Raw genomic sequence first — 13,851 nt, 5'->3', positions numbered from 1 at the left:
CAGGGAAAGGCAAGATGAGCCCTGAGCATCTTGTGCCAAAAAGCAAGGGTGCCCTGAAGAATGATGGGGACAAGTCAGAAGAACACACAAGCCAGCATGAAGGGATCCCAATGGCCAAATCTTTGGAAATTTAAATATTAAATAATAATAATAATAGCAGCAAATCACAACCCACTAAGACAGGAAACCAATTCTATACCGATATTCATATGTAAAATAATTACTAATAACAAAAAGAAAAATGGTAACTTTACAATGAAGATGCCTGGCAGACACCAACTTAATCAAGTGATTAAATGATTATTACCAGTAACAGAACAGGCAAAAAATCCTGTATCACCAGAACACAGCATCACTTCTGTGATATTCCTGCCAAAGATGACTGACTTAAATCATACCGTGAAGAACAGGAGACAATCCCAAACTGAGAACCATTCTACAAAGTAAGTGGTATAGTTTTCAAAAGTGTCAAGGTCATGAACCTTAAAGACCGCAAAACTGTTCCTGGCTAAAATAGTCTAGCGACTTGGCAACTAAATACAGTGTGTGGTTTGAGCTGAATCCTTATGCAGTTAAGGTCATCACTGAGAAAACAGGTGAAACTAAAATAGGGGTCTAAGGATTAGATGGGATTCATGTACCTACGATAATCTCCTCATGTTGACAGCTATCCTGCAGTTAAACAGAAAAATGCCATGTTTGCGCAAAACATACCGGAAGTGTTTTCTAGGGTGATCAGGCATCACTTTCCATGCCCGACGTGGATAAAGAGTACTTTTCTGTAAGTTTGAAATTACATATAAAAAACATTTAGAAAACGATGATCATAAATTGAACGAGTCTCTTGATAGATACTTTGTGTGCATCATTTTATGTTTCTAATGGGATCTTTATAGTTCTTCCACCCATTGCCTCACTTTATTTAACAAATATTTACTAAACATCAACTAAATGCCTTACTATAAATACAGTGGTCAGCAACAGAAATGCTCTCCCTGGCCTTGTAGAATATACACACAAGCTTGGTGGGGGAAGGGGGCGGACACAAGGAGGGGAAGTATTAATTAGCCACATACAAAAACAACATGGAACTGTGAAGAGCACCCTAAAAGGAGAAAATTGCAAGGAACTCTTATGGAGGGGACCGATGCAGTCCGGGGAGTCGGGGAAAACTTTAGTCAAGAGACAGCTCAGCTCAACTTCAAAGTACGGAATCAACTAATGTGAGTGAGGTGGGAATGCGACAGAATTGACTCCAAAATTCCATTTTGTTGCCTGCTTCCACATATGTTCACTTTATGTAAGAAGCTGGTTTAAAATCTTCATGTCTCTGGGAGACTTGGGAGAGGAAGGGTGAGGGAGAAAGAGGGAGCTCCCCCTGAAAGCGCCACGTTATCAAAACGCAAGACTGCCATCTAGTGGTGACTTGAGCAAACCTCCTTCAAGTGATGGGGGCAAGGGGAGAGGAAGGGCTGGATAGGACACGTACGTACCAGCATTATACAGGGACATCCATTCTCAAACACAAATTCACAAAAAATATTCATTGTGAGAAAACCAAAGCTAAGAAAACCATGTATTTAATGGAATTACCTAAAAATTCTCCAAGAAAAGGGCAACTTGAGAAAAAAAGCAACTAACTCTGTCCATGTGGGGGGCACTGCCAAAGAACAAGACCTCTATTGGGCACATGTGCTAGAAGAACCCAACAACTAAATACTCTCCCAAGCAGCACGTCCCAATGAGAAGCCAAAAAAATTTTTACAATTTCCTAATTATTTCCTGACTTCAATCATGTATGGCAATTAAGTAAATTCTTCTGGCTGAAGAAGCTTCCACTGCAAATATTTTCTTCAGTCATCAGTCCCGTCTCTGCAGTGAATTCAACATGAATCTGACGACAGGAACATTAAGTACCTAGCTAGTTATCATTTCTTGAAGTGTTGAACTCTAATTTACTAAAATATTGGCCCCTTCTGACTCCCCTGATGTTCTTACACGTCAAGATTTGTCATTTGCTGCATTAACAGAACAAATCTAATAGTAGAGTTCATTTAAAAATTACAGCTACTTAACAACTCCTTCCGCAGTTTCTACCAACTTCCTAATTAAATACTTACAAACATAGAAAAATAAAAAGAAGAGTCACGACAGACATCTTCTTGTCAGAATCTGGGAGGAATCTCTACCAAACTTAAGGCAGATGGAGCAGGACTGAGAAAAGTCCAGTGCAGAATATGCTTCACAATCTATTTTTATGCATACATCTTATGGATTCCCACAGCTAAAAAACCTGTTGTACTACACCTTGAAGGCCCTTAAAGAACAACATATAAAGAAAATAAAGGAGAACAAAAATAGAAAATAGGAGAAAAAAAAACAAAACCAAATGTATCAATTAAAAAAAATTTTAAATAGGTTAAAATCACATATTAAAAGACAAAGGTTGAACAACAAAATGCAACCTCTTACTTATAAAAAGAATCAGCTAGATGTACCAAACAAATTCAAACCAATATAATATAAAAATAGAATTCTGAGCAAAGGATACTGAATGGAATAGGTATGACTATTTTATACTGTTAATGGGTATATAAAGGAATAAAGAAAAGTTATAAACGTCTATGTGCTAAATGATACTGCATTGAAACAGAAATACATATATATTTAAATGAGGTCTTGACAGAAAGATAACAGATGTGAGAGACATGTTTTTTTAAGTCTTTGGCAAACAGAGAAGATACAAAATAAACAAGGATACAGAAAACTGAATAAATGGATTTACAACAATAAACTTAACAATGTATATTAAATTATGTTACCAACAAAGAATATATATTATATTCCAAGAGCCCATGAACAAAAAAAAATCGACTAGGTATTAAGCCATAAAAATTATTCCAAATCATAAATTTCACATCTGTGAACAAAACTGATTAAAATGTGACTATAATAAGAAAAATCATGACCAAAGTAATTTAACCACTAAAAATATAACAAGCCCCTTCCTAAATAATTCTTAGGTCAAAAAGGATACTTAAACCACACAAAAAGAAGCAACGTAGAAAATAACACGGAGGTCTTAGCATCAAACTCTAGAGGAGAGGGGTACAGAATCAGGCTGTAACTGAGATCCGATACGAAACCTTAATGCTCACAGAGGAGAGAGACCCTGAGCCCACCACCTCTCACAGGCACAGCTAAAGCACAACTATCTGCTGAACCATCAGTGGCAAAGGCCAGAACCTCCCAGGGAGCATCTTCTACAACTAAATATATAAAGCAGAACCACAATGAGACAGGTTGGGAGGGCAGTCATGGCGCAGTCAAGACCTCTGGGCGGGCAACGCACAAACAGGAGAATAAGTATCACTGCAGAGGTTCCCCCCGAGGAGCCAGGGGTCGGAGCCCCACATGAGGTTCCCCAGGCCAGGGTCCCGCACCAGGAAGACAAGCCAGCAGGGTTTACTTTCAGGAGAGCCATGGGGCTGTGGGACATAGAGATTCCACGCCACACAAACTCACACATGCTCCAGGACCCAGGGAAGAAGTAATCTGAAAGGAGCCTGCGTCACACCCACCTGCTGGTCTTGGGAAGCCCCTCGGAGAGGTAGGAGGAACCTGGAGCTTGCCTAAGCACACAGGTGCTGGGGGCACCCATTCTGGGGAGCTTGCTGTACCAGGAGGACACTGGTGCTGGCAAGCGCCACTGTGGAATCCAGCCTACTGGCCCCAGGGCCCAGCCCGTCCCCCACCCAACAGCCTGGAGGCTCCAGTTCTGGGATGCCTGAGGCCAAGCAACCAGAACACAGCCCCATCCACCAACAGGCAGGCTGTCCTAAGACCCCTTAAGACCCCTGAAGTGACAGCCACCCCAGACATGGCCACGTCCACCAGAGAACCTAGGACCCAGCCCCACACACCAGTGTGTGGGCATGAGACCCGGGACCCCTAGCGCAATACTTAAAAATGCAGGTAAACAGACATGGATAGAACTTACAAAAAGAAAACTGAAAAACTTAGATGAGGGCATAAAAAAGTTGAATAAATAAATATACACACCATGTTCCTAAGTGGCAAGGTTTAACATAAGAAATCTGATTTCTCCCATATTATTGCATAAGTTTAGCACAATGGAAATTTGGGAGCACTTGATAAAATTATTCAGAATAAACTATGCGAGAGAATATTTAGTACAATAATGTTTTTCTGAGTAGTATTTAAAATAGAAAGTAATTAGAAACAACTTGCTGTAACAGGTTCACTAAACACTGCAGTAATCATCTCATGATGTTAAGTCAAATCATTACGTTGTGCCCTTTAAACTTATATGGTGCTGTATGTCAATTATACCTCAATAAAACTGGAAGGAAAAAAACAACTTTAATGTCCAACGAAAGAAGATTTGGGTAAATAAGATATGGAACTGTCACAGGATGTCCATGAAACTCTGTTTCAGAGGGATATTTAATGATCAGAAAAATATTGATGATATAATGTTTGGTTAAAGTACAGCCTATGAAACTGCATGGGTTATAAGCCTTATGTTTTTAAATAAATATATAACTATATGTATGTACAAATCACATACTGCAGTATTAAAAAGGCTGGAAAGAAGAACAAGCATTAAAAGAAGTATCTCTGGATGATGTAATGTTGATGGTTTTAATTTTCTTCTTAACATCATTCTGTTTTCCAAATTCCCTACAAAGTGCGTTTGGAAAGTTTGATACACATACCAGAATACCCAAAGGGCAAGGGGTAAGGAGGAGGGGAAGCTTACAACTAAAGCAGCCATCTGTCTCACTGTTTTCATTTAGTTTTAGTTATAGAATTTTATTCACTTTAAATTTAAAATGACACTAAAGGAAGAAGTTATTTATCACATAGTAGTACAGTTTTTTAAACTAGAGAAGCACTGCTCTCAAGCGTATACTTTTAATTACAAAAAATTAAAATATTTTAATGGAGTAAGTGTATTATTTTATAAAAGTGAATAAACTAGTAAAAATGCCATCTACCTACAGCAGTAGAATTTGAAAATTGTATTCACTATTGTTTCAGGAATAAATATGCCTTTATATTTTACTTATAAGAGGCATGGAAAATACAAACATAATTACATTTAATTAATTGTCCTTTACTCCTCTAAAATATTACGTTAGCAGTATAATTATAAGTTAAATACTGAAAACACAAGATTCTTTACTTATTTTGGTATTATTCTGAATGATTTTCAATTAAGGTAATTTTTAAAGTTATATGAAGGTTTAAGGTCAATAGACATTTCTAAAAAATATGATATTCAATGACTAGTAGTCACACCCAAAGTCATAAAGACTGCGAAATAGATTTTATCAAGAACATTCATATAACTATTCATGCAAATCAACATAACCACTAAATTCTTAGACGAAATATATATATTCACAAGAATAGATCATTTAAAATTAGATTACTTAAAACATTTTCAAAACTTTAGAAAATGTTTATAACTAAATCAGATATTATGCAACCTAATTTTCGTATAATTATTACATTAAATTAGTGAATCTGACTAAAGCTTTATCCCATATATGTGAAGGAATTATCCGGAGTATACAATTTCCTATTTTCCGTATAAATAATGACAATTGGGAACCTCTTCAACTCTTGAAAGCTTCCGTTTTCAGATATGCTCTCTTATAGAGAATCATCATATTCATGCTTTTAACAACTTAGAACATTTATGTAAAACATACGATATGGCATTTTATGTCTTAGCTGTTAAAAGCTTTTCAATCTTTACAACAAATGATTGAGACCCCCGAGAAACTGTAACTTGTCATACATAATACATCTGCTTCTCCTCAACCCACAGTGAAAGTGGGGTTTTTGCATGACAGAAAAAAATTTATTTTCTTTTACACAAAAATTCTTATCACCAGATAAAATACTTAAAATTTGATATTTTAATTTTAAATGACCGATATTAAGTTTATACAATTATATTATCTCCCACTGGTATAACATTTGACTATAAAGGCCTGATGCCTTGGCAAATAACCATAAGTTTTATATTTATTAAAGTACCAAGTACAAAGCCTTAAATGAAGCTATAAATTTAGTATTTTTGCTGGTACAATAGCAGGGTTTTCAAAAGTTGTCTCATGAGAAAACCAATGAAACAATCAAAAGAAGTTAATTCTTTAAAAACATCAACAAAACTGACAAACCTCTAGCAGGACGGACAAAGAAAAAGAAAGACAAGACACACATTACTACCATCAGGAATGAAGCAGGGGCTATCACTACCGGCCCTGCAGACATTAAAAGGGCAGTAAGGGGATACTATGAACAGCTTTAAACACATATTTGAAAATTCAGAAGAAATGGATCAGTTCCTAAAAAGCACAAACTACCATAACTCACTCAAGGTGAAACAGGTAATTTGAATAGCCCTAAAGCTATTAGAGAAATTTAATTCCTAATTTCAAAGACTACCAAATAAGAAATCTCCAGGCCCCGATGATTTCATTAGAGAATTCTACCAAACATTTAAGAATTAACACCAAATCTACACAAGCTCTTCAAGAAAATAAGAGAAGGGAGTATTTCTCAACTCATTTTATGAGGTCAGTATTACCACCATAGGCCAAAACCAGATACAGCACAAAAAACAAAACAAAAAAACCCCTATATAACTCAATATACCTCCTGAACATAAATACAAAAACTCTAACAAAATATTCCCAATTATACACAATGATCAAGTAGGGTTTATTACATAGATAAAGTCGGTTCAGTATTCAAAACTCAATCAATAGAATATACCATACCGACAGGCTGAAGGAGAAAAATCACACGATCAGACCAATTCATGCAGATAATGCATGTGTCAAAATTCAACACCCATTCATAACAAAAACTCTCGGCAAACTAGTAATAAAAGGAAACCTTACTCATTACATTTTAAAGGGCTTGCCTTTACAAGGGTAACTTTTCACCGATAAAGCAAAGCTTAGTTTATTTCAAATCTTGCATAAATATCCAAATTTTAAGAATGAGGGAAAACAAAAGAACACTGAAACTTTAAAAAAAAAAAAAAAAGTAGTTTTTTTTTTCTTTTAAATTTCTATCCTACAGCTACTGATGCCTACATGCCCTCTAAGTTGTGAGAGAAAATTGTCTTACCATAATTAAATTGACTGTTGGACTTTTCACAGTTAATGATGTTAAACCTATAAGCAATGCTTGGTCGCATTCCACTGACTTCAAAGTAAAACCACTGATGATAATGATTGCTATTTATATCTGAGTTCAGAATGAGGTCATATTCATTTCTGAAAACATAAAATAAAGAAATCTGATGAAAATTAGGAAAATATCTGCATACATACAAAATGAGAAAATTTTTAATGACTTACTTTCTAATTTGAATTACTTTGCGTAGATTCCCAGATTCAAATTTGGAGTTAAACTTCAAAATATCTCCTTCTTCTGGAATGGTGTAACTGAATAAAATTTTAAAGTAAGAATAACAAAATATATTGCATTTAAACAGGTGAACAGAAAGTAAACAAACCAAACCATACTACAGATTAAAAATACACTTAACTATTGCTACCTCACCCTCTTCATTATTTTTAAACCAAAGAACAAAACCAACATAAGCAAAACACAAACTCTGGCTAAAAATTGTAACTACAAGTAGAGATTTATTCCTACATTTACAGTGAATGTGAATCACAAAAATTTTTGCCTCACTGAATGTCATTTCTAAATACTAAAAATCTTACAGAAAAGACGAGACATTTTTTAAAGTACATATGACCCGTATTGAGTAACAATAATTCTAATAAACCATGCAGTCCTCAAGTGAAACTATTATTTTTCATTTAGAGAGCTTACATTACCTATTATCTTCTTTAATGAGCACCAAAAAGGTGGTATTACCCTCATTTTTACATATTCATTACTACTTTAGTGTTTACTGAGCAAATTCTAGATGCCAGATACCGTTTTAGTTATTTGTCTGTTTCCCTCACGGAATTCAAGTTCTCATTCTTCTGGAGCTTACATTCTAAAAGGGGAAAACGCACACCCCAAGAAGCTCTATGATTCTGTCCAAAGTCATCTCAGTGAGAAATACACTGGTACGCTATACTCAGGGTTCCTGAGGTTCTGTTTTTACCACATCTGCCTGGTCTACATGACACAGAATTATAAACATTGAAGTGAGTAAGAGATTATGACTAAGGTGGATTTGTTTTTCATTTTTGAGACAATAATTTCAAATTCAGTCATTAGCTCTGATACAGCTTGACTCTTAACTCTCTAACAAAAATCTTTTTAAAATGTTTATTTCCTCCAAATAAGACCAGCAAAATGTGACATTTCTCAAAAATATTAGAATGTTAGGCGAGAGGGAAATTCCACTTGAGGGCTGGTTAAATTTCTCATTTCAGGAGACAAAGGACTAAATGGTAGTACATTCATCATTTGTAATTTTCATTCAATTACTCATATTTAAACCATAAAACGTGATGGTATTGGTGATCATCCTAACTTGTAAACGACACTAACACATCAAGGATCACAAAATGAAAGGCTTAAAGGTCAGGTAAGAACTTGAAGGACTGAAGCCGACTGTAAGTGGTGAGAGACGAAAAGAGAGAAGTGCAGACCGTGGAGAGTTAGCCAGCCAGCACGTTCCTTCCAAAGACGGTGGTAATTTGCTGTCCTAACAAAATGAAGCCTCAGTATTACAGGACAAAACTGCAGCAATCCTGTGAAATCTCCAGTCTCTTAAGTGGAGGTAATTTCAGTTTTTAAAAAGCAAAACATCAGTTTGTGACTTTTACCTTATTTAAACCCACTAAAAAGTCCTCCTAAGGGACAAACAAATGCTTGTGATATATCCAATTTAAGTAAATAAACATGATTCACTATTACATTACCATTACATCCCTGCTAAAAGATAAAAACATGGTGGGGGTAAGCTAGGGGGAAGTTAACTACATTTTTTAATTTTAAAGAGAACACTGAAATTTTACAGTAAAAATAAAACCAATAAAAGTAAAACAAAAGACAAAACAGACTTACTTTGGATTATCTAAGTCATATACCACTCGATCTATGATATCACTCTGATGTATTAGCCTCTCAATATCTTGAGCAATTTTTGTCCTGAAATCATAAGAGAGAAGTTTGACCAAAATTCATTATTATATGCCAAGGCACCACTTTTTCCAAAAGAAATGTTGGATAAGAAAAAAGTGTAAACTGATAAAAAAAAAAAAGTCTTAAAATAGAAATGATCATTCCTCTATATATTTTGCATACAAAAAATTATCAATACATAACAAGACAAAAATCAGTATTTTAAAATTCTGAGTTCTGGAAAATAACCACGTAGAATACAGCTACAAGTCTGAATGTCTATTATGCCTTTCTACATAGAAATGGTGCTGGCCCACTCTGCAGTGCTTAGTTTAGGCAAATAATGTTGTATACATAATAGCAGAATTGTTAGAAGCAATAAAGATCTGGAAAGCCAGAGGTTATGTAAGAAGGAGATTTTTTTTAAAACCCACCCTCGCTGGAATTTAGCTAAAATGCAACTGGCAACCAGTTTGCACATTCTGCCAAATCCTCTCTCTCTTCTGTGGTTGAAGACGAAATATGGAATGCAGGAGGGTGGTCCCTGCATCTCTAGGATTCTCTAGGCCTGATCGCTCCTGAACCAGTCCATCAAAATGAACGCCAACGAACTGGAAAATTCCTAAAATGCCCGTCACTGTCCTAGAACGAGCCACACACAGAACCCACAACCTTCCCCATCAATGTTTACGCCAAGAAAGACAACAGTCACTAAAAGTGGCACCAAACTGTAGCTGAGACAGAACGATCTGGATCATAAAGCCTGGAACTTCGGGCAGACCAGCCACAAAGGCCACAGAGGGAAGGTGCCTGATGTTCAAATACAGCTACCTCTCACAGCATTACTTGTTCTTAAAGAGGATGCTGATTATCTGAACTGGTTTAAATTTCAAGTCCGTTTCAGCTAAAGAGTGGTAATGCAGATTAATCTGTGGTTCACTGATGTATTGAGAGAGCAAAGTGAGAAAGTTGCCAAAATGGTTATAATAAAATCTCAGGAACACAATAAGCACTGAAAGTCTTCCTTAACTTCACACAGACGTTGAACTGGTCGCCTGCACAAGGATACTTCTTTGTGATTAAAGAATATTAACTCTCATATGATTTAAAAATATATCTATCTAAAAATATTGTAAAATATACCACAGTAAAAACCTAAGTTCACAATAAGCCAAAAACCTATTCTAAGAATTAAAAAATCATCAGAAAAATATTAAAAGGCGTGATCAACAGACGAAAAAGGATACTAAAAATTTAGAAAGTGCAACTCTAAAAGTCTTAATCTAGTAGTCATACAGGTAAGTATAATTTATTTTTAATTTTTATGCTACAAAACACAACTCATCGCTGACAAAGCACTCTAACAAGAAAAAAATTAGTATCAAAGGATTATGATATAAATCCTTGATTTAGGTTCAGTGTCATAACTCTCAAATGTCAAATTCTTTCTAAAGAAACAAACTTTTAAAAGCTATTAATTATAATAATAAACAAATCCAAAATTTTTCTCACCCAGATCTTCAACAATGAAAGAGATGGCACTTCCATATACTAAGATACACCACACCAAAACACACGAGTGTTCAAGTCTAGAGAATGACTAAATACAGCCATTTCTCAAAATCATTTATTAAATATTAAGACTGATATATACCACAAACGTGTAAAAAATTAATATTTAGAATTTTAACGAAAATTGTATTATAAAGCTGATACAACAGCCCAGTTCTACAGCAATGATCCGTAATGTAAAACAAGATAAAAAAGCCCAGATATCGACAAGGCAGGCAGGTGATGTAACTGACGGGGCTGACTGGGTGGTGCTGTGGGAAACCAGGGAACACAGGCTCTGTCTAAAAAAAAACCGAATGTTGCCAAGTAGGAAACAGGTTAAGGCTGTCATACCAATTTTTTAAGAAACATCAAAACCTTGGATTTCTATGCGGAATCTCTCAAATGTTAAATGTTGGCAATCACTTAAGAAATAAAAACAAAACAAACAACAAAAAAAATCTCTGCAAGTGAAGTCAAAATCATGAGCAAGTTGAATATGGTCTACAGGCCACTGGTTTTCAACCTCGGATACTGTACTTTAGGGGACATTTGCCCATTTATTTTAGACTTAGATTAGACCTAAAATTCATACTTGAGAGAAATCTTTGCCATGCCCTCGGCGCTCATTAAGAGGAGGAAATACAGTCTTTCACTTACACATGTATTCGTGTTAAACAGCACAACTTTCATAAAAGGACATCAATCCTTCCTTCCTGGACCTCAGCTGCCTATTAAAATATACGGCCCTCCAGTCAAAACAAAACAATAAATATTTTCCAGGTACCCTCAGTGACTATAACCTCAAACTTACAACATTCATGGAAGGCTTGGCTCAGAAGAAAATAAAAGTGTAGTCTGAAAAATGTGTGGCCCATTCAGCCCAGTAAATACTCAGAAGTTCACATGGATATGTGGCCACCAGCAAAACTGAGCTTTTGTTAGGTTTCAACCAACACAGAGTAACATTATAAGAAACAATTCAGTACACCTCATTGCTGTATTTACTTTATTATAAGGATATTATGGGATATACTGTTCATTACATAAGTGTTCTCTGAGGATTCATGGAAGATACTCTTCTTGAGTAGGGTGTAACCGTATGTATATGATCCCTGACACTGGAATGATTAACAGGACGGGCTCATGACCTAGACCAGGGTGACCCTTGGCTCTGCCATTTACTAACAGCGTAACCCTGGGTAAGTTACTCAAGAATCCTAAGCTGCAGCATACTCTTCCATAAAATAAGAAAAATGACAGCAATTTCCTCATAGAGCTGTTATACCATTAAATGACATGCTTCATAAGCATATATGCACATATATGCACTGCATATAAAGTGTTTATTACTCAGTTCCGTGTCTGGCCCATAAAAAAACACTCAATAAAAAGTATTGCTCCTGCTAATACTTGTACTATTATCTCCACTCCAGGGGTACTTACGTCTCCCCTGAGCCATTCTAAACGTGTTATAAAGACATCCAAGGTTTTGCTCTCCTTATTTTGCTTTGGCCTTATTTTGCTTCATCTACTTTTTAAATTTCTGAATTGGTAATATATTGATATGGTACAAAAGTCAAATACTACATAAAAGAATTAAATGAAAAAATATCACTTTCAAAACAACCCATATCCTCTATTCACCCAGTTAACTACTTCTATTACTTTCCCTGCACAAGCACCTTATTTTATTAATAATACATCTTACAGCTCTTTCCATCATTGTACAGATGTTTTTGTTTTTTAATAATTGCATAGAATTCATAGACAGGATGGATATACCATAATTTACCTAGTCTCTGACTGATGGACATTTGAGTTGTTTCCAATCTCAAAGCAATGCTACAATGAAAAATTCTGAATAGATGTGCAAATTACATGTGTGTATGTACATATATATTTTATATATATCTCATAAATTCCCAGATATGGGATTAATGTGTCAAAGGAATTTAACTTTGATAGACCCTGTCAGATTGCCCTCCACAAGAGGTATTATCAATTGACAATCCCACCATCAGTGTACATGAGGTCCTGTTTCTCTATAGCCTCATCAATAGAATGTGCTGTCAAATTACCACATTTTAGCCAATTTGTTAACTGGGAAATGATATCTCAGTACGTTTTAACTTGCATTCCTCTTATTTTGAATGAAGTTGAACATATATCTGTAGTTAAGAGTCACCACATTTCTTTGCCATTTTTTCATCTTATTTTGCTGAATGTATTTCGGTAAAATACATGAAATGTTTTTTAAAACAAGGTCACATGAATTATATTTTATAATAAAATGTGAATTATTATAAAATACAGGTAGGCAATTTTTCTAAAACATACAGAAAAACAAGGGGAAGAAAATCAAAATGCTAAAAATAGTTGTTACCTCAGGAGAATGTGACAAAGAGTGATCTTTCTTCTTTCTACTTTTTCTCATGTTCTAATTTTATGAAATATGAACACAGAGAAAAAGGAACCAAAAACGCTAAGCATACTTTAAACTAAGAGATAAGTTTCATTTTAATTTTTCATCCAACATAAACCAAAAATATGGATTTTAAGTAATCATCAGTATGTATTTACAATTTTTTAAATGTCAGTGCATTATCCACATTAAGATATGAACCTTGTAACAGACTTCTTCCCCTTCCAAATGAAGTGAAGAGATTTTTAATGAAGCTTTACTCATTTACTGTACTTTCCTTTAAAAAGATCAATGATTACATATAAGAAAGATCATCATAAAGTAGAAATCAAAATGACAAAAAGATATTCTCACTGAATAATTTTAAGCAATATAATGCTTCCTTTTCCTGAAAATGATAAAATAGTAAATTCTCATTAATTTTGACATCATTTATTTACGATACTGCACTCGGACAGGGACTAAGCAAAAAGTTGGTAAATAATTTTTAAATTGTTTATCATTTGACTCAAAAAATAAGTTACAGAAGACTAGGCAAATAAGATAAGCAAAGTAGAATCAACATCCTCAATGTATTTTTTTTTTTAAAAAGAAGCATTTCTGAGGACTTTAGAAATACCTACTACCTGGCTCATATTTGATACCGTATTACAAAAAGAGAACCACAAAGCCTTCAGACTACCTAGCTACAGGGGTAAGCAAACTTCTCCTATAAAGGGCCAGATAGTAAATAT

At 35.0% G+C, this 13,851-nt stretch overlaps 1 protein-coding gene across 1 annotated transcript in view; it reads right to left on the bottom strand.

Annotated features, from left to right (window-relative positions):
• Positions 1-13,851, bottom strand: part of AGTPBP1 (ATP/GTP binding protein 1) — a 133,237-nt gene that overhangs the window by 38,429 nt on the left and 80,957 nt on the right. Inside the window, exons 15-17 of the mRNA XM_032477488.1 lie at positions 9,085-9,168; positions 7,407-7,493; positions 7,174-7,322 (exon numbers count right to left, since the gene is read on the bottom strand). Coding sequence (XP_032333379.1) covers positions 7,174-7,322; positions 7,407-7,493; positions 9,085-9,168 — 320 coding nt within the window. The remainder of the gene's footprint in view (positions 1-7,173; positions 7,323-7,406; positions 7,494-9,084; positions 9,169-13,851) is intronic.

The sequence above is a fragment of the Camelus ferus genome, chromosome 4 (assembly GCF_009834535.1).
Source record: "Camelus ferus isolate YT-003-E chromosome 4, BCGSAC_Cfer_1.0, whole genome shotgun sequence".
NCBI lineage: Eukaryota > Metazoa > Chordata > Mammalia > Artiodactyla > Camelidae > Camelus > Camelus ferus.
This window is presented reverse-complemented; position numbering and strand designations above follow the sequence as displayed.